Below are 20,257 nucleotides of genomic sequence, written 5' to 3'. Positions count from 1 at the left end.
TTCAAAAGAAAAAATCTCAAGCATGCATGTCCACAGTAACGTGGAATTTTTGAACTGTGAATGGAGTTTCTAGGTGAAAGTGTTTTTTTGAGGTCCCAAATTCGTCCATCGACCTCCATTCTAAATCTCTGAACTTTTAAAGGAGTACAATTCTAAAACTATTAAACATGTCAAAGATTCCTTTTCAAGCAAACATGTCCAGAGTAAGATGAACATTTTAAAGTATGAATGAGGTTACTAGGCGTAAGTATGTAGTTGTAAGCCTGCCTTTAAATGTCCATTGCCGCATCGACAATGAATGGGGCGCTTAAAGTTAAATATCTCCAAAACTACAAATGATTTCAAAAGAAAACATCTCAAGCATGCATGTCCACAGTAAGGTGGAATTTTTGAACTGTGAATGGAGTTTCTAGGTGAACGTGTTTTTTTGAGGTCCCTATACCCTAACCCTAACCTTCCATCCGCCTCCATTCTAAATCTCTGAACTTTTAAAGGAGTACAATTCTAAAACTATGCAACATTTCAAAGATTCCTTTTCAGGCAAACATGTCCAGAGTAAGACGAACATTTTAAAGTATGAATGAGGTTACTAGGCGTAAGTATGTAGTTGTAAGCCTGCCTTTAAATGTCCATTGCCGCATCGACAATGAATGGGGCGCTTAAAGTTAAATATCTCCAAAACTACAAATGATTTCAAAAGAAAAAATCTCAAGCATGCATGTCCACAGTAACGTGGAATTTTTGAACTGTGAATGGAGTTTCTAGGTGAAAGTGTTTTTTTGAGGTCCCAAATTCGTCCATCGACCTCCATTCTAAATCTCTGAACTTTTAAAAGAGTACAATTCTAAAACTATTAAACATTTCAAAGATTCCTTTTCAGGCAAACATGTCCAGAGTAAGACGAACATTTTAAAGTATGAATGAGGTTACTAGGCGTAAGTATGTAGTTGTAAGCCTGCCTTTAAATGTCCATTGCCGCATCGACAATGAATGGGGCGCTTAAAGTTAAATATCTCCAAAACTACAAATGATTTCAAAAGAAAAAATCTCAAGCATGCATGTCCACAGTAAGGTGGAATTTTTGAACTGTGAATGGAGTTTCTAGGTGAACGTGTTTTTTTGAGGTCCCTATACCCTGACCCTAACCTTCCATCCGCCTCCATTCTAAATCTCTGAACTTTTAAAGGAATACAATTCTAAAACTATGCAACATTTCAAAGATTCCTTTTCAGGCAAACATGTCCAGAGTAAGACGAACATTTTAAAGTATGAATGAGGTTACTAGGCATAAGTATGTATTTGTAAGCCTGCCTTTAAATGTCCATTGCCGCATCGACAATGAATGGGGCGCTTAAAGTTAAATATCTCCAAAACTACAAATGATTTCAAAAGAAAAAATCTCAAGCATGCATGTCCACAGTAAGGTGGAATTTTTGAACTGTGAATGGAGTTTCTAGGTGAACGTGTTTTTTTGAGGTCCCTATACCCTAACCCTAACCTTCCATCCGCCTCCATTCTAAATCTCTGAACTTTTAAAGGAGTACAATTCTAAAACTATGCAACATTTCAAAGATTCCTTTTCAGGCAAACATGTCCAGAGTAAGACGAACATTTTAAAGTATGAATGAGGTTACTAGGCGTAAGTATGTAGTTGTAAGCCTGCCTTTAAATGTCCATTGCCGCATTGACAATGAATGGGGCGCTTAAAGTTAAATATCTCCAAACCTACAAATGATTTCAAAAGAAAAAATCTCAAGCATGCATGTCCACAGTAAGGTGGAATTTTTGAACTGTGAATGGAGTTTCTAGGTGAACGTGTTTTTTTGAGGTCCCTATACCCTGACCCTAACCTTCCATCCGCCTCCATTCTAAATCTCTGAACTTTTAAAGGAATACAATTCTAAAACTATGCAACATTTCAAAGATTCCTTTTCAGGCAAACATGTCCAGAGTAAGACGAACATTTTAAAGTATGAATGAGGTTACTAGGCATAAGTATGTATTTGTAAGCCTGCCTTTAAATGTCCATTGCCGCATCGACAATGAATGGGGCGCTTAAAGTTAAATATCTCCAAAACTACAAATGATTTCAAAAGAAAAAATCTCAAGCATGCATGTCCACAGTAAGGTGGAATTTTTTAACTGTGAATGGAGTTTCTAGGTGAACGTGTTTTTTTTAGGTCCCTATACCCTAACCCTAACCTTCCATCCGCCTCCATTCTAAATCTCTGAACTTTTAAAGGAGTACAATTCTAAAACTATGCAACATTTCAAAGATTCCTTTTCAGGCAAACATGTCCAGAGTAAGACGAACATTTTAAAGTATGAATGAGGTTACTAGGCGTAAGTATGTAGTTGTAAGCCTGCCTTTAAATGTCCATTGCCGCATTGACAATGAATGGGGCGCTTAAAGTTAAATATCTCCAAACCTACAAATGATTTCAAAAGAAAAAATCTCAAGCATGCATGTCCACAGTAAGGTGGAATTTTTGAACTGTGAATGGAGTTTCTAGGTGAACGTGTTTTTTTGAGGTCCCTATACCCTAACCCTAACCTTCCATCCGCCTCCAATCTAAATCTCTGAACTTTTAAAGGAGTACAATTCTAAAACTATGCAACATTTCAAAGATTCCTTTTCAGGCAAACATGTCCAGAGTAAGACGAACATTTTAAAGTATGAATGAGGTTACTAGGCGTAAGTATGTAGTTGTAAGCCTGCCTTTAAATGTCCATTGCCGCATCGACAATGAATGGGGCGCTTAAAGTTAAATATCTCCAAAACTACAAATGATTTCAAAAGAAAAAATCTCAAGCATGCATGTCCACAGTAAGGTGGAATTTTTGAACTGTGAATGGAGTTTCTAGGTGAACGTGTTTTTTTGAGGTCCCTATACCCTAACCCTAACCTTCCATCCGCCTCCATTCTAAATCTCTGAACTTTTAAAGGAGTACAATTCTAAAACTATGCAACATTTCAAAGATTCCTTTTCAGGCAAACATGTCCAGAGTAAGACGAACATTTTAAAGTATGAATGAGGTTACTAGGCGTAAGTATGTAGTTGTAAGCCTGCCTTTAAATGTCCATTGCCGCATCGACAATGAATGAGGCGCTTAAAGTTAAATATCTCCAAAACTACAAATGATTTCAAAAGAAAAAATCTCAAGCATGCATGTCCACAGTAACGTGGAATTTTTGAACTGTGAATGGAGTTTCTAGGTGAAAGTGTTTTTTTGAGGTCCCAAATTCGTCCATCGACCTCCATTCTAAATCTCTGAACTTTTAAAGGAGTACAATTCTAAAACTATTAAACATTTCAAAGATTCCTTTTCAGGCAAACATGTCCAGAGTAAGACGAACATTTTAAAGTATGAATGAGGTTACTAGGCGTAAGTATGTAGTTGTAAGCCTGCCTTTAAATGTCCATTGCCGCATCGACAATGAATGGGGCGCTTAAAGTTAAATATCTCCAAAACTACAAATGATTTCAAAAGAAAAAATCTCAAGCATGCATGTCAACAGTAAGGTGGAATTTTTGAACTGTGAATGGAGTTTCTAGGTGAACGTGTTTTTTTGAGGTCCCTATACCCTAACCCTAACCTTCCATCCGCCTCCATTCTAAATCTCTGAACTTTTAAAGGAGTACAATTCTAAAACTATGCAACATTTCAAAGATTCCTTTTCAGGCAAACATGTCCAGAGTAAGACGAACATTTTAAAGTATGAATGAGGTTACTAGGCGTAAGTATGTAGTTGTAAGCCTGCCTTTAAATGTCCATTGCCGCATCGACAATGAATGGGGCGCTTAAAGTTAAATATCTCCAAAACTACAAATGATTTCAAAAGAAAAAATCTCAAGCATGCATGTCCACAGTAAGGTGGAATTTTTGAACTGTGAATGGAGTTTCTAGGTGAACGTGTTTTTTTGAGGTCCCTATACCCTAACCCTAACCTTCCATCCGCCTCCATTCTAAATCTCTGAACTTTTAAAGGAGTAAAATTCTAAAACTATGCAACATTTCAAAGATTCCTTTTCAGGCAAACATGTCCAGAGTAAGATGAACATTTTAAAGTATGAATGAGGCTACTAGGCGTAAGTATGTAGTTGTAAGCCTGCCTTTAGGGTTAGGGTTAGGTTAGGTTTAATGTGAAAAGTAACACATTTGTTTTAAGTTATTCAATGTTAGGGACCAAAAAAAGTCACTACAAAGTACTACCAATCAACTCTAAATTGCCTGAAACCTACTCCTAACAGGTTTTTGGGGGGACGATTTTGGCCTCCACACTTAGTGATTTTTTTGGATTTAACTTTCGTTTCGGTAAAATAAATTTTACCGAAACGAAAATTACCAATCAACTCTAAATTGCCTGAAACGTACTCCTAACAGGTTTTTGGGGGGACGATTTTGGCCTCCACACTTAGTGATTTTTTCGGATTTAACTTTCGTTTCGGTAGTGACAAACTTTCGTTTCGGTAGTGACACAATGGTGAAAAAATAAATGTATTTGTCTTGTTTGTTGTTCAAGTCAAAGCACCAGGAAGGCTGTATTTCTTGGCCAACAGTTAGCTCAATGGGTTGAGACGCGGTATTCATGATCCAGAGGCCATGAGTTCAAATCCCACTGGTGTCTTTACTGTGATGCTTCCCTTTGCAGACTAACTTCTAGAAAAACAAGTTAAAACCACCAGGAAACCTTTAACTCTCAGCCAACAGCTTAGCTCAACTGGTAGAGCGTCTGTCCAATAACATGACTTGACCTGACTTGTGTGGGTTCAATTCCCACTTGAGTCAAGTGTCCCCGGTATCTTGGGGCAACGGATAAATTGACTGATATCCTTCGTGATGCTTCCCTTTGCAGACTAACTTCTAGAAAAACAAGTTAGAACCACCAGGAAACCTGTAACTCTCAGCCAACAGCATAGTTGTACAAGTTATTCTACGGATATCAGTCAATTTATCCGTTGCTGATATCCTTAGTGATGCTTCCCTTTGCAGACTAACTTCTAGAAAAACAAGTTAGAATCACCAGGAAACCTGTAACTCTCAGCCAACAGCATAATAATAATACAAGTTATTCTACGGTCAAGTCAAGTCATGTTATTGGACAGACGCTCTACCAGTTGAGCTATGCAAAGTGAAGCGCATCACTAAGGATATCAGTCAATTTATCCGTTGCCCCAACATACCGGGGACACTTGACTCGAGTGGGAATCGAACCCACACAAATCAGGTCAAGTCATGTTATTGGACAGACGCTCTACCAGTTTAGCTAAGCTGTTGGCTGAGAGTTACAGGTTTCCTGGTGGTTTTAACTTGTTTTTCTAGAAGTTAGTCTGCAAAGTGAAGTTTCTCAAAGATTATATAAAGGTAAAAGCCCCAGGTAAAAGTTAGAAAGATGTCCTTGCGGGATTTGAACTCAGGACCTTCAGTATGCAAGGCCTGAATCTTAACCACTGCTCCACCATGGTACATACTTTCTATGGTCTCTTACACGCTCTTCAGTGAAAGATCAGATAAAGGTGCAAGAGTCAGGTTTTGGTTGGAAACCTGTCCTGGTTGGATTTGAACCGGTAACCTTCTGTTTCCAAGTCCTGTATCTAAACCACTGCACCACAGAGGTTCTGACTTGTTATTTAGCCTTTAAAACTTTGTACCCTTTTCCCTTTAAATATCCATTGCCATTGACAATGCATTAGGCGCTTAAAGTTAAATATTTCAAAAACTACAAATCATTTCAAAGTAAAACATCTCAAGGATGCATGTCGGTCAGGGGATCTTAGTATAATCTTACACCCACATACTTACTGCTAGTAACCCCATTCATACTTTAAATGTTCATCTTACTGTGGACATATTTGCCTGAAAAGGAATCTTTGAAATGTTTAATAGTTTTAGAATTGTACTCCTTTAAAAGTTCAGAGATTTAGAATGGAGGCCGATGGAAGATTTTGGGACCTCAAAAAACACTTTCACCTTGAAACTCCATTCACAGTCAAAAATTCCACCTTACTGTGGACATGCATCCTTGAGTTGTTTTACTTCGAAATGATTTGTATTTTTTTGAAATATCTAACTTTAAGCGCCCAATGCATTGTCAATGGCAATGGACATTTAAACTTTTACCTGGGGCTTTTACCTTTATCTAATATTGTAGTGAATACCACGCAAGTTAACAGACCACGTTAGAACCTCTGTGGTGCAAAAGAGTCTTGAGTCAAACAAATTACTCCCGCGCGGAGACATCAAATTTCTCTTTTGGGCCTTGAGTCCCAAGACTCAAGGCCCAAAAGAGAAATTTGATGTCTCCGCGGGAGTAATTGGTTCGACTCAAGACCCAAAAGAGAAATTTGATGTCTCCCCGGAATCATAGGAGGAAGTAAAATATATAATAAGCAAGAAAGGAAACATGGCCGCAATAAATGGACCCAGGGAGAAAGCGTGGCAAAGTATTGGCGACAAATTAAATGCACAAAAATATATACAATTTATATGCAAGTTCATAAATATATAATTCAGTTAGGCTTAAACATAAAGAATGTATAGTGAATATTGGAATTATCGCCTACTAATCTACAATGCGATAGCCTATTATATGCGCCATGCATCCAACCAATATGTCTGAGTCTGTGCTCAGGAATGTGTCAAAAACAAAAAAATCTCCATGAATTCAAGGCTTCATGGAGTGTGTAATTGATAGAAAATAAGTATTTTTCGGGTGAACTATTATTTTAAGTGTCTTGTTCAGGGACACTTTGACACTTTGCTGAGGCCTGTGGTCGAACCTGGGATGTCACGATTGGCTGAAATTGGTATCCCGACCTGAAAATCTGAATATAGAGCTATTTACACAAAGATATATCACTTATCACTTAAGTAGTTACGGCGAAACTGCCATCAAAGATTGCAAACACTGCCACTTCAAATCCAACCCAGTTTGTGAAACATTTTGAGAGAAAATGACCACATCTAACTTGATCCACACATATTTTATTGAAATATGTCCTCTTTATGTAATAGTTTAACAGGGTAGCTTATTGAAATTAAAACACTGGTGCAAATATTTACAGCAAAAATATCTCAACAGTCCTTCCTCAGTCTTAAGAACTGGACCACTGCTGGAGTCTAGACCGATCTACAAGCTCTCAACGCCTCGCAGTGCGAGGCGTTGAGAGCTTCCTATCACATTGAGAAATGTGAGAAATCCTATCACACAAAGATTTGGCGGACCCCCATGAATCATAATTGTTTCACAATGTCGATGATGTGATATGTCATTGTCACTCTGCACTATAGTTCATATTGTTGTTAGATGTTTGATAATATAGTACAGATTTGTTTTTATATTATAAGAAATATCTGACATATATATACATACATACATACATACATACATACATATATATATTATAATAATCGCATTGAAATTAATCTCCAAACACAGATGGATCCTGCTACATGCTGGTGATATTATAAGAAGCATGACAGACAAAGACAAGCTAATGTGAACAGAAAGACTGTTTATTTGTTTTACAATAATTATCTCGGTTACATTCGTATATAAACTTTTAGATTTTTCTAGCATTTTTTTACAGAACTGTGACGTTTTATCAGATTACATTTCTAGAAAAAAAAGGATACATGCATCCACACATGAACAGCATTAAAAAGTAACAAACTTTATATAACATTAGAAATGGAAAGACAAAACAAAAACAGAGTCACTTGTCAGCTCTGAGCTCGGTCTCACTGTGCTCATCAATTGAAGAAGGAACGGATTAGAGGCGCGTCCTCTAACAACGCTGAAGCAAACGGAGAGCGGCTTTATTGGCTGAAGACTGGGATGTGGAAATAAAAATGCTTTTGATTCACACCGACAAATTTCAACATCAAATTTAAGCATGTTCCTAATGATATAATACAAAGTTCCATTTAGTTGAGCTCGCTCATTTGCACGAGGCACCACAAGCAACCAATACAAAAACTAAACAGAAGACTAAACAACCATTGTTGAAATGGATACAGGAAAGACAACCTCTTTAAAAAAAGGTAGCGGAAAGTGCACTTAGTGGGTCCGCCCAGCACAAGACCCTGTCCAAAAATCCTCCACACTTGCCTCCCTCAAACATCCGAGTACATTTTAACCACAGCGTCAATTCGTTTTTCGAAAATAGACCATTTTTGCTGTATGCAAGTTTGCAGATTGGCTATTTTCGCCGTGCGACACTGTCGTACGATGAAATCGGCCTTAAACGGTTAAACGGCCGTCCAGACCAAGCACTATAACTATATAGTTTTAGAAATAATTCTAACTCAAGTGGATGGCAGAGTCCACACCACAACTATAACCACAACAGGGATGAATGATATAGTTAGTGCTTGGTGTGGACGGGGCCCTTTAAACCAAATAAAAGAGCCTTCCAGCCTCGCTTTCTGATAGGCATTCATATGTTATAGTCTTGTTTTCCCTGTGCCCACTGCATCCATTTAGCTCCCCAGGGAACAGGAGGCTATGGGAGTATGTGAACAGGGCCGTCAAGTCCCAGCTGCATAGGGCGACTCTAGCATCAGCTGCTACCCCCGTTTCCCTACACTCCTCCCTGAAATGTGCACACATTGTTCCCAGTACCCTAAAATTAATACAAATCTAAAATGAACACAAATAAAAGCAGTCCCTCTCCATCACAACACTTGTTTTGGACTGGAAATGGAAAAAAGCTTTGTAGTGGAATGATATACTGTACATCTCCATCTCTCAGAAGAAAATAATGTTTTTACAACGCTATTCTTTCCCCCATCTTCACAAGGCCTCCAAGCATGGAATTTATTTAGGATTGTTTAGTATAATTTACAGCAGGTTTTGTAGGCCAAGCCAGACTTGTAAATTACATCAAGCCAAATATCAATGGACAACATTGGGTTTCTCCAAATGTTTTTTGTGATATTTAAAAATCTAAATCCATATCCTTTAACAATGCAAGGCATGAATACCATGCCTTTGTTTTTTCACAATGTCAGAAATAACTCTCTAAGAGAGAGTCTAAGATGAAGTCAAAGAACATTTCCTATCCATGAGACATTTACTATTACTACGAGTGTAGTCTGAAGACTGGGGGGGGGGGGGGTATAGGGAATGAGAGCACAGCTATATTCTGTACAGTTATGGCAAGGCTTTGATGAATGACCACTGGAGATCACTGGCTCTTTACAGCATTTTGATGCGAGAGAGGTGAAAGGTCACTTGCCGCTGATCTGTCTCCACAACAGGAGGAAGCTCTGGACTCATGGTAGCGTGCATGGCTTTTTAAGAAACAAAGTTATGTACTGTCCTCAATGTCGCATATCAAGACGACAAAAAAGAATGCATGTAAAACTTAGACTACATGATTAACGTATAAAAGTACTAGACATGTGGAACACAGAGGAGGAGAAAGGGAACTGGCATAATATACTGAATAACATACAGAGATAGATGGAAAAAATTGAGGAAACAAAAGGCATCTTGAATCATGTTAGCAATAGGAAATGATGACGACGGTAATGATTGTGATGCAGGAATTGGTTCAGTTCAAGGACAGAACGAGAGAGAACAGATACAGTAGGGATGGGAATCAAGAACAGGAATTGGACAGACCGACAGACAGAAAGACTGGAGGAAAGGAATGGAGAGAGATTTAAGAGAAGGATCTTTCTCTGTAGATTGTAGATATCCTGACTGAGGTGTGCGCGCTGTTCCACTGCATCTGCCCGGTCCTCACACCTCGGGGACGGAGTGGTCCATGGATGAACGCAGGAGTCCAGTAGACATCCTGGCAGACACACCGCAAATTAGCATACAATTTAGGCTTTCAGCAGACGATCCAGAGTGACTTACAATAAGCAAGGTAAACACATACATCGATTGCAGAGAGACAGTGCTGTAGTGCCTCAGTAAAGTAGGATCACAAGAACCTAGCGTCAGTCTAAACAATAGATTATCAAAATATAATACCTACATTGAAACTATAGGATACCAGGCAGACAATGAACCCTATCTAAATATTCTAAATGACATTTTTAACATTGTGTTCAAGAAAAAAACAAGCAACAAAAACATGAGAACAAATGACCATTGAAAAAGACTCCACAAAAACAGGACATTGACAACCTCGCTAAAAAGCCTCCATGGTGTTCAGCAGGGCAGTGTGCTTGAGCTTGACTATGTTTCAATCGACTGTACATTAACGTTAATGCTAAGCGTGGCTTATTCAATATGCGAGAACAGACTATATGGATTTTGAAACACACAGGTCTCATTTAAAACCAAAGGTTAAATAGTTTAATATAATAATAATAATAATAAAAAGCTGGTTGTCGGATCCTCGACGGGTCCATCAATTTCAAATGGACCAACCGAGACCTGTGGCAATTGAAACCGATCCGACCTGTGCCTGAGGGACAAGTCAATGTTTTGGACCTGACCCGGCTCGGTTCGGGGCTCAGGTCTTCGGTTCCGGTGCAGACCCGTGCTACCCTCTAGCTTGGACACAATGTGAACTGTAGCCTCACCTTTTTATCATGTGTTCGTAAATGAACTTGGGCATGATGGTGATGGTCATTGTAGTGGCAGAGGTGGTCAGAATGTCCTTGATCTGAGAATCCTGGGGGGAAATACAGAACATTAAGAGCAGCTCAAAATATACTATGTTTATGCTGTATCAACAACTGTCATAAATAATCCACAAATATATTTACTGACAATGTTGGGGTCCTTACACAAAACCTTTTACTCTTTAAATGTCACTAATTTCAAAAGTGTCATAATGTCACAAGTTGAGGTCCCAACCCTACTACAATCAGAACAAATTTGTCTGATGTTTGTGCCATCACCTTGCTTGATAAAATGTTATTTTGTGAGAATACTTCCAAACAGAGAAAGTTGCTTTTCTGCCATTTCTCATCTATGTTTGCCAACATTGCTACATGCTCGCATCAACCAAGAAGTCTCAGCTTGACAACAATAAATCACGGCAGCGGGATTTCGTTTTTGCATAATTTGTTTGTAAAATTCAAATAATAAAAGTACAGATGTATTATTATTATAATTATTATAATAATATTATAATATTATTTTATAATAGACTCATTCATTGGGAAAGTTACGGTATTACAAGTTAATGGTAACCCCCAACAATGCCAAAAGAGACACAGCATGAAGCATATTCACAAAGAGGGCTGACCTTGAGCCCGATGACATTTTGGCCGTTGATCTCACAGATGTAGTGGTCAGTCAGCATGCCGTTACGGGCAGCAGAGCCTTCTTTGACCAGCGAAGTGATTTTGCCAGACTTGTAGATGAAGCCCACATGTCCTGAGCTGTCTTTATGCATAGTGATGGTGCGCTGGAACGGCCTGGACAGATTAGAGATGGACAGAGATGCAAATGTTTAGGTCAATAAGAGTAACTGGTGTTGAGGCTTTACTGTGACAGAATGAGAGGTTTCAGCTGGCATCTCCCATTGTTAAAGTGTGTGTCTGTTGAGAATGTCTTCTGCACAAAACACAAAAAGCAGAAGGAAATCTGGGGCATGACAGGAAAACAAGTACCTCCCCTGAAAATGTGATTTAAGTAGATTGAAGAAAATGGTGCAACAAGAAATGAAATGAATGAAAAACAATGACAAGTAATTGTGTTACTGTGTGTATTGGTTATGAGATTATATATAGTATAGTTTAGGTCTGTTGTAAATAGCATATTCTGCAAAGCAGCACAAACACTTGTGCCAACAATTAGCAGCAAAGCCCAGAGTGGAGAAATGACCAGCAGAGGGAGACAAAGAAAGAGGAATGTCTGGTTTGCGCTTCAGTAACATCCATTTTTGTTCCTGGTCTACCATACACTACCTCTTTAAATCACAACAGACATAATGTTTTTAACCATTTAAATATAGCAACTTTCAGCATATGCACAAGAATAATGTGTACAAGGCCAGCCAATGTACAGCATAGACAAGAAATACATTCAAAATAGAAATGTCTATTTCAATCCTTAGTTTATTGGTTCGCAGGAATGTTATTAACTTTATGGATAGTATGGCTAATGTGACCTGTTTGCTAAAGTACATTTGTTTTAGGCAACAAGGTTTCAACTTCAGTCTTCAGTTGGACTTTGTCAGGCACCATTCCTTACAGAAACAGAGTATCTATCGGTACAGTAGGGCTGGGTACCAAAATCGGTACCTTTATGGAATCTACCGAACTGCTTCATTAGCACTAGGTACCGAAAAATGCCTGGTCATTCGGTTCCACATTTCAATACAACAGCCTAATTTATACCTGTATATCTGTATATTATAATTATTATTATTATTATTATTATCTGTAGTATTATTTCCAGGTTATACATACAATTTATATCTGCTTTATTGTCATTTCCATTTGTTCCTGTGATATTTCAGTAAGTTTATTCGCAAATGGAGAGGGTGCGGGGGCTCCATAGCTGGGAAACGTTCTAATACATCCATGGTGGGTTTGAAGACAGCAGAATTTATCATTTCTACACAAGGTAATTGGAAATTAGAGTCAGCATATGCTGTTTGTCCTACTTATCCTGAATGATATCATTTTATTGTAAAGTTAATGTTACATGTGCACAGACCTAAACATGTTTTTTTGTCTTCCGACAGCGGAGAGGAAAAAGCTATGGGTATGATTAAAGGTGGAGTAAGTGATATATTTTTGTTAAAACGTTAAAGCTCTATATTTGGATATCATTGCTAAATAGTTCTTGTGCAATAACAGGGGTCTCCCCATCACTCCAGTTCTTTAATAAACATTAAATACATTTTCAGGTTGGAATACCAATTGTCTCCAATCAGGAGAGAGAACCTCCACAAAGCTTCAATTTGATACTATTCCAGTTCCAATTCTTTGTTTCATCACTTCCAAAATGACAATATTATATGACTGTATTCTGTATGAGTTCTCTCTCCTGAAGACTCCTGTTACTGAACAAAACTCTATAGCAATGATTAAAGAAAATATAGAGCTATTTGTATTTAACACTTATTTTAACAAAACATGATCACAAGCCCTGAACCCATTCCCTATGACCGGTGTCATATGTCCTCCTGCATTGTCCCTCCTCACCTGTCTCGGACGATGAGTTCAATGCGGGTCTCAGAGGCCGCCTTCAGGGCCTTGTGGGCCTTGTCCAGGCTCCATCCAGCACAATTCTGGCCATTAATCTGGAGGACCTGGTCCCCGAAACGCAAGCCAGCCAGGGCGGCGGGGGAGTTGGCCTGCACCAGCTGGATAAACACTCCCTGGAATAGCAGATAATAAGACAGAGGATGAAGATAAAACATAAGTAGATAGAGGATACACAGGAGGGTGGAGGAAGAATAGAGATAAAAGGTTAGAAATTAGACAGGCAAAAGAGGCAAATAATTGACAGAAAACAGATGAAAGAAGAAGAAAGGAAAGGGAGAGATGAAACAGACAGAGAAAAAAATATTGGAAAGATGGCAGGAGGGAGGGAGAACGGCAGGGAGGATACAAAACAACAGGATCCAGGGAAAGTACTTTACTATGCCAACCGTTTTGAGATATAAAAAGATATTTAGCTGTTTTCATTATTTAAACTTTAGTGGGTTAATGCTGTAGTGACAGTATTGTTTTTCTTTCAAATAATGGGGGGTTGTCTTCTCAACTCATCCCACTAATTTCAAAAGATACCCGTTGCATTACTGCAATCGGATACAAACTAAATAATTAACTCAAGCCACTCCCAAGCAGACTGAGAGTCTCAAACAAAACCCATTGATGACCAGGACTAAACCATAACACGTTAAAGCTTTTGTTCTTTCAATAAACACACCGACAAACATCAGCAGGTTGTCATTTTCCAATAAATCTTTCAAAAACGGATTCAATGGTGTGATGAATAATTGATGTGAAATAGCCATCATGTCAAAAGGGGACTCCTTGGTGCTGTAGACTCACGTTGTCAATGGCTCTGAGCCGCAGCCCCACCTTCCCGTCTTGGTCCTTGCACAGGATCACCTCCCGCAGCCCTGGGCGGATCTCTGCCCTCCTGATGCCAACGTCGGCCCCCGTCACGGGCCGTACCATGCCCCCGAAGCCTGAACTGGAGGGCACCGCTACCTGCTGAGGAGAGGGAGGGAGGGAAGAACAGAGGGAGGGATGTGAGGAATAATGTAAAGAAGGACGGGTGAATGGGAGGAGAGAGGGATCGTATGATGGAGGGAGGGAAGGAAGAAAGCGTAGGAGTAAACAAAGGCAGAAGGAATGATTAAAGAAAGGAAAGAACGAAAGACGGAGTAGGTGAGGGAGAAAAGGAGAAAAAGAACGAAAGCAGGGAGGTGAGAAAGAAAGAGAGGTGGGTTGAGAAAGAGGTGACTCGAGAGAGATCAAACACAAGAGGGGGAGAGGAGAGGAGGAGGAGAGGAGAACCAAAACAGAACAGGTTGGAGAGAGAGAGAATAAAGAGGAAGGCTCCATTAAAATTCAGCTGGAGATCAAAAGGAATGCTGTATCAGACGCTGTGTGTGTGTGTGTGTGTGTGTGTGTGTGTGTGTGTGTGTGTGTGTGTGTGTGTGTGTGTGTGTGTGTGTGTGTGTGTGTGTGTGTGTGTGTGTGTGTGTGTGTGTGTGTGTGTGTGTGTGTGTGTGTGTGTGTGTGTGTGTGTGTCTGTCTCTCTCTCTCTCTGTACGTGTGTGGTGGAGATGATTCAACCATTGCTTTTCTAATCGTCTCTCTCTGTTACTGTGACCAAACCCAAAAGTAGAGAGTCCAGATGGTTGAAAGGGCACAGAGAGAGCCTTGTCATGCATACACACACACGCACACACACACACACACACACAGTTGGAAGTGAGCAGAGAGCTCACACCCTCCTACACACAGCTCCAGGCTTGTGATGAGTCAGTTTGTAACGTGGGCCTCTAGGAAGAGAACAGCGTTCAGTTCTGCATGATCAGCAGCTCATCGCTCGAACCACACAGGGTTATCACGGTTTAGCAACAAAAAGCAAACAAAAAAAGAGTGGTTTTAAATTGCTGCAGACTTCCAGTTTTAAACTAGTGGCATCCCGACTCTTGTTTTGCGGTAAAGGTCTAAAACGAAGTGTGCGTATACAAAAGGAATCATGGGAGGATCATGGGTAACAGGAATGCTTCCATGCACAGCGATTATCAGATCATTTCACATATTAATTGCGTGTGAGTGTTTGGGGCACCTATAGCCGAGTGGTTAATGCGTGTACCACATATAGGCTTTGGTGCCTGACATCGAGTCCCTGATTCCCGGGCCTCTGTTGCTTGTCACTTTTAAAAAAAAGTGTGATTGTTAACAGAAATGTCTATTAGTTCCTTAGTTTATTGGTTCACAGGAATGTTATTAACTTTATGGATAGTATGGCTAATGTGACCTGTTTGCTAAAGTAAATGTGTTTTAGGGCAACAAGGTTTCGACTTCAGTATTCAGTTGGACTTTGTCAGGCACCATTCCTTACAGAAACAGAGTATCTATCGGTGCAGTAGGGCTGGGTACCAAAATCGGTACCTTTATGGAATCTACCGAACTGCTTCATTAGAACTAGGTACCGAAAAATGCCTGGTCATTCGGTTCCACATTTCAATACAACAGCCTAATTTATATCTGTATATTATTATCTGTAGTATTATTTCCAGGTTATACATACAATGTATATCTACTTTATTGTCATTTCCATTTGTCTCTGTGATATTTATCTATGCCTGACATCGAGTCCCTGATTCCCGGGCCTCTGCTGCTTGTCACTTTAAAAAAAAGTGTGATTGTTAACACTTACATTGTCAGCCACAGGTACCAAAGCTAGGTTCCTCTGGACTTCATCACTGTTCAGGCTCAGGCCCATGTAATCTCCCAGTTCCTGTAGGTCAGGGTAGAGAGTACCTGGGAGAAGGGAGTGGGGGTTGGAGAAACAGGAGGGTGGGGTTGAGGGGTTAAGAGAGAGCAGGTGGGAGGTGTGGAGATGAAGAAAAAAAAGGGTACAGACAGCAGAGAAGAGAGAAAGATGGAGAGGAAAAGAGAGACTTTTTAGCTGAATGGATAAATCTTGGCATTTTATTTTAGTTACTTTTGGGGACGGCTTCATTACACAACTTAATGCACATTTCTTCTTTTTCCAGTACACATCTTCATATACAGTTTGAGGTTAGTACTAGTAGTTGTTTTATTTTGGTCAATAAAAGCAATTTAATACAACGCCTTCATTTGATATCAGTAAAACATAGACCAAAAAGCTGTAACATTTGAATAACTATCAAAGGTAAAGAAAATACTACTATGCAAAGTATTATTGATTCCAAGTATAATAATCATAACCACCTACCCAGAAGAAGGACACAAGAAGCAAGAAGGTGTAAAGAGAGATAGAAAGTGAATGAAAAAGGAAATGTGCATTTGTATGTCTGGGCATTTTAAACTCTGTCTCTATTCAACTAGTTTTGTCCCACATGATGATCCAATACCAATCAGAACTCATCACTTGGTTTAGTGTTTAGTTTCAACTGTTATACCTCAGTCTGACTGCCATGAGCACAGTAACTTAAACTAATGGGCTGTACAATACATCTCTCAGGCAAGTCAAGTAAAAAGCATAGACTAGGGCTGGGGTAATATGCAATTTTGAGGAACCGATAAATCTGGATTATTAGTAATTATTTCTCAGCTTTAGTACTTTTAATGATATGTACAGATAATGTTCAATTGAATATAAACACACAATACACAGACATAAAAGTAATCCTATGTTGTTTGTACAAGTCTTTGTAGCACTAACAGACCATGAATATGTTCAACAGGCCTGCCTGCAAAAGTTAATCAGACTAATCAATTGCACTTTTTTCACGTCATTGACATATAAATAAATAAGGATTTTTTTTTAACTGCTTTTCGATTAGTCGATTAATTGAAAAGTAATCAGTTGAATAATCAACTGAAGTATAATTCAGAAAGCTAAAGATTGAAAATAATCTCTGGACAGTTCAGTTATTAACTACCCATTTAATGTGTTTTGGGTTGCTCCTCTCACTTCTTTATTTTGGGTCCGGTCTAGTTTTTGAGTCATACTGAAGCCCTCAAGGAAGGAAGGCATTCATGTCAAATCCAAGTACTTTCAAAATCAGGTAAACAATATTGGTGGTTTAGCTATAATAACATTCAGAATTTACAGCTGAGCCTTTTGGGTGTGTTGTGGGCTTACATCAGTGACAGTTATTATAAAAGGTAAACACTTAAAAAGCCTATTAGCTTTTCCTGCGTAGGAAACTGGACTTTGAGTCTAACCGGTGTAAAGGAATTACGCATACAGTAAGTACACTCTATCAAGGTGTGTATTGTGTATGTAGCCGTTATCTCAACTAGACCTAGTCTTTATCGCTGATCTCATTCTTTCCTGCATGCTTCATTGAATTCACACTGCCCATTACAGCAAACTCACGGCAGACACAAGTCCAGCTCTCTAGAGGAGAGTTAATAAGCAGCTTGTGTGCCACTGCTACAGTACAGTAAAACTTTACTGGCATCAGCCATTCAGTTCCTGGGCCTATCAGGAAAGGCAACCATTAGCCTCTTTGTCTGTCTGTGTCCATTTGTGTCTCTCCCACACAGTATGTTTCTTTCTTATTTTTCTGCTTGCATGATGGCATGACTGTTGCAGTTTTCTGGAGACCCCTAGCACTGCCCTTCCAGCATTGTGGATAGTACCGCACAACACACATCCTGACTATGTCAAGGGAGGGGACATGACATGTTGGAAAGTGGTAAGAAGTAGGAGGAAAAAAAACACTAAAGCAAAGAATAGAGTGAGAAACAGACAGACATGCAAGCCCAAGCACACACACAATATGTATGTGGTCCACCTATGTACTACTTAAGTATTGTCTGACAATACTGGTGATACCCCTACAAATAATCATTATGTAGTTGTAGCTGCTAGTAGTTGTATTGGTGGTATCAGAAAAGAAGGACAGTCTGGTTTAGCAAACACACTTGGAGGAACCATTCAAAACACCCACACTGGCCAAAGATAATGTGAAGAAGAGAGGGAATTGTTATTGTACAGTCTATGATTCATTCCAACCTCCTACGTTGGGTCTTAAATATAGAAAAAAACAAAACAAAACACAAAATCTGAAAATGTTCAGGATTTTCCGTGGCTTTTTGGAGGGCTTAGGTGCTGTGTTGCTGGTGAGGTAAAGTCCCAGTCCTAATATCGCGATATTCAAATGTATTGATATTTTCATTACACCACTATTTCCATATATTCGTCACACCTACCCAAATAAGTCACAACAAAAACTATCCTGGGACTGGGAATCAACTGGGTTATTCAGAGACGATTACACACAAATTTGTTGTGCATAACAAGGCCCTTCTCGGCATCAAATCATCAGAATCAAAACAATGCACATGTCCATTTCTAAAGTTGCACTAAAACGTTTAGTTTTACAGTACGTAAACACACTGTCTGCCAGGGTAGACTACATTAATCCAAAAAAATATATACATTTGACCATTTCATCGTTTATTAGAAAGATAAGATGTAATGTAACTAGCTATTGTAAACAGTTTTCTCATTTACTTTAGCATTAGCATCTGGAACAATATACGGTAATTCAATTAGTTTTCCTGTATTCTCAAAAGGCCTCACTCGTTTGCAACACTGGCCCAGGATCAGTAAATAATGTTTTCATGTACAGTATAGGCCTAAAGATTCTGGGCAAGTTACAATATTGTCAATTATTTGCAAATAATGATGGAACTTAATTTATCAGTTCCATTTTTATAAATAAAAACAAAATAGCAGATCTACAAGCTCACATTGCAATGCAACACAAAGGCTTGCAATGTAGAAAGGCTTTTCACTATTTCCGTGCAACACCGTGACCGTCATACAACAAAGTATAAACTTTTCCATGCACAAAACCCACACAACAGAGACTTGACCATCAAAGCCATACTAAGAGCCTTGGGACTTTTCCTTTAACCATAAACTCTAGGAGAAAGGTGATATGGTTGAATGGAAACATAAGGAACACTTTAGGGAAGAAAGAAACATCACATTGTCTATACACTGAACACGGTGACTACAGTTTACGGCATTACTGTGCCTGAACCGCAATCCAGTGGTGTTGTCAGTCAAGCCATCCACTTTTACCTCCTTTCCTGTCTCTCTTGCTCTCCTCAGCACTAGAGGAGGGAACTCCTCCCTCAGTCTCCTCCACCCCACCCCCACCACCACTCCTCCTCGAGTCTGTCACTCCTCCCTCTCTTCCTTTCGGAAGCCCTCCTCTCTCACATTCTCACCCCCAATCCTCCCTTGTCCCGGCAGTGCTGCCAGAGCCAGTCTCCATGGTGACTCATAGCTAGCTATGAGCTAGGCAAAACAAAGGGCCGAAAGCCCACAGGACTTAGCATCCAAACGCACGACTAGACGAAGACACTCAAGAGTGGCAGAGGAGGGTGGAATAAAAGCGGGGGGGGGGGGGGGGGGGGGGGAGGGGGGGAGAGAGAGAGAGAGAGAGAGAGAGAGAGAGAGAGAGAGAGAGAGAGAGAGAGAGAGAGAGAGAGAGAGAGAGAGAGAAAAGAGTGAGTGAAAATTAGAAGAATTTGTGCTTTCTGCTCTCTCCTCGAGGGCCCCTATGCCCATCTTTTGCCTGCCTTTTATCTTTTGTAGCAGTCCCTTTTGTCTCACTCTGTGCCCTCCCTTCTCTTTAGTCAGATACCTTTCTCTTTCGTTCCTCTCTCTTTCCACCAAATTCCCTTCACTTAACAGACCGTGGTGTCCCGGCCTACTTTCACAGACACTCCTGAAAATATTAAAACCAGAGGTTAGAAAATAAGATGAAAGGGATGGGGGGGGGGGGGGGGGGCAGGAAAAGCAAAGCGGGACAGAGTTGGAGGTAGGGAGGATGGGAGGTAGGGGGAGAGAGAGGAGAGATAATAGCCTATACATGGGGGTCTATTCACTCCCTTTATAACCGCCCTGGACCCTGTAACCGACCTCTGCCCACCCCCGGCCCTCTCACTCCACACATTTTATCTGTCCTCCATACAACCGAGCAACAGAACCCACTAGCCATTTTCTTCCCAAGAATAGAGTGGTTCAGCAGGACATACCCCCCGTGGAGAGACATGGGAAAAAAACACCCGGGCATCAGAAAAGAGAATGGAGAGCAGAAGAGAGAGAGAAGGATAAAGAGGACAAAGGAGA

The 20,257-nt window shown here is 39.8% G+C and overlaps 1 protein-coding gene across 2 annotated transcripts in view; it reads right to left on the bottom strand.

The window, feature by feature from the left end:
• Positions 1-7,497: 7,497 nt before the first annotated feature.
• The window catches only part of sdcbp2 (syndecan binding protein (syntenin) 2), a 21,715-nt gene continuing 8,955 nt past the window's right edge, over positions 7,498-20,257 (bottom strand). Inside the window, exons 4-9 of one of the 2 annotated variants that reach the window (XM_084069082.1) lie at positions 15,830-15,933; positions 13,981-14,142; positions 13,126-13,301; positions 11,217-11,388; positions 10,546-10,637; positions 7,498-9,806 (exon numbers count right to left, since the gene is read on the bottom strand). In XM_084069082.1, the coding sequence (XP_083925208.1) occupies positions 9,752-9,806; positions 10,546-10,637; positions 11,217-11,388; positions 13,126-13,301; positions 13,981-14,142; positions 15,830-15,933 (761 nt within the window). In that variant the 3' untranslated portion in view covers positions 7,498-9,751. Of the gene's footprint in view, positions 9,807-10,545; positions 10,638-11,216; positions 11,389-13,125; positions 13,302-13,980; positions 14,146-15,829; positions 15,934-20,257 lie in introns of both variants that reach the window. The other variant, XM_084069081.1, reaches the window with a different exon arrangement.

The sequence above is a fragment of the Gymnoscopelus microlampas genome, assembly GCF_963454915.1.
Source record: "Gymnoscopelus microlampas genome assembly, chromosome: 10".
NCBI lineage: Eukaryota > Metazoa > Chordata > Actinopteri > Myctophiformes > Myctophidae > Gymnoscopelus > Gymnoscopelus microlampas.
The sequence above is the reverse complement of the archived record's forward strand: the minus strand, read 5'-3'. Positions and strand labels throughout refer to the sequence as shown.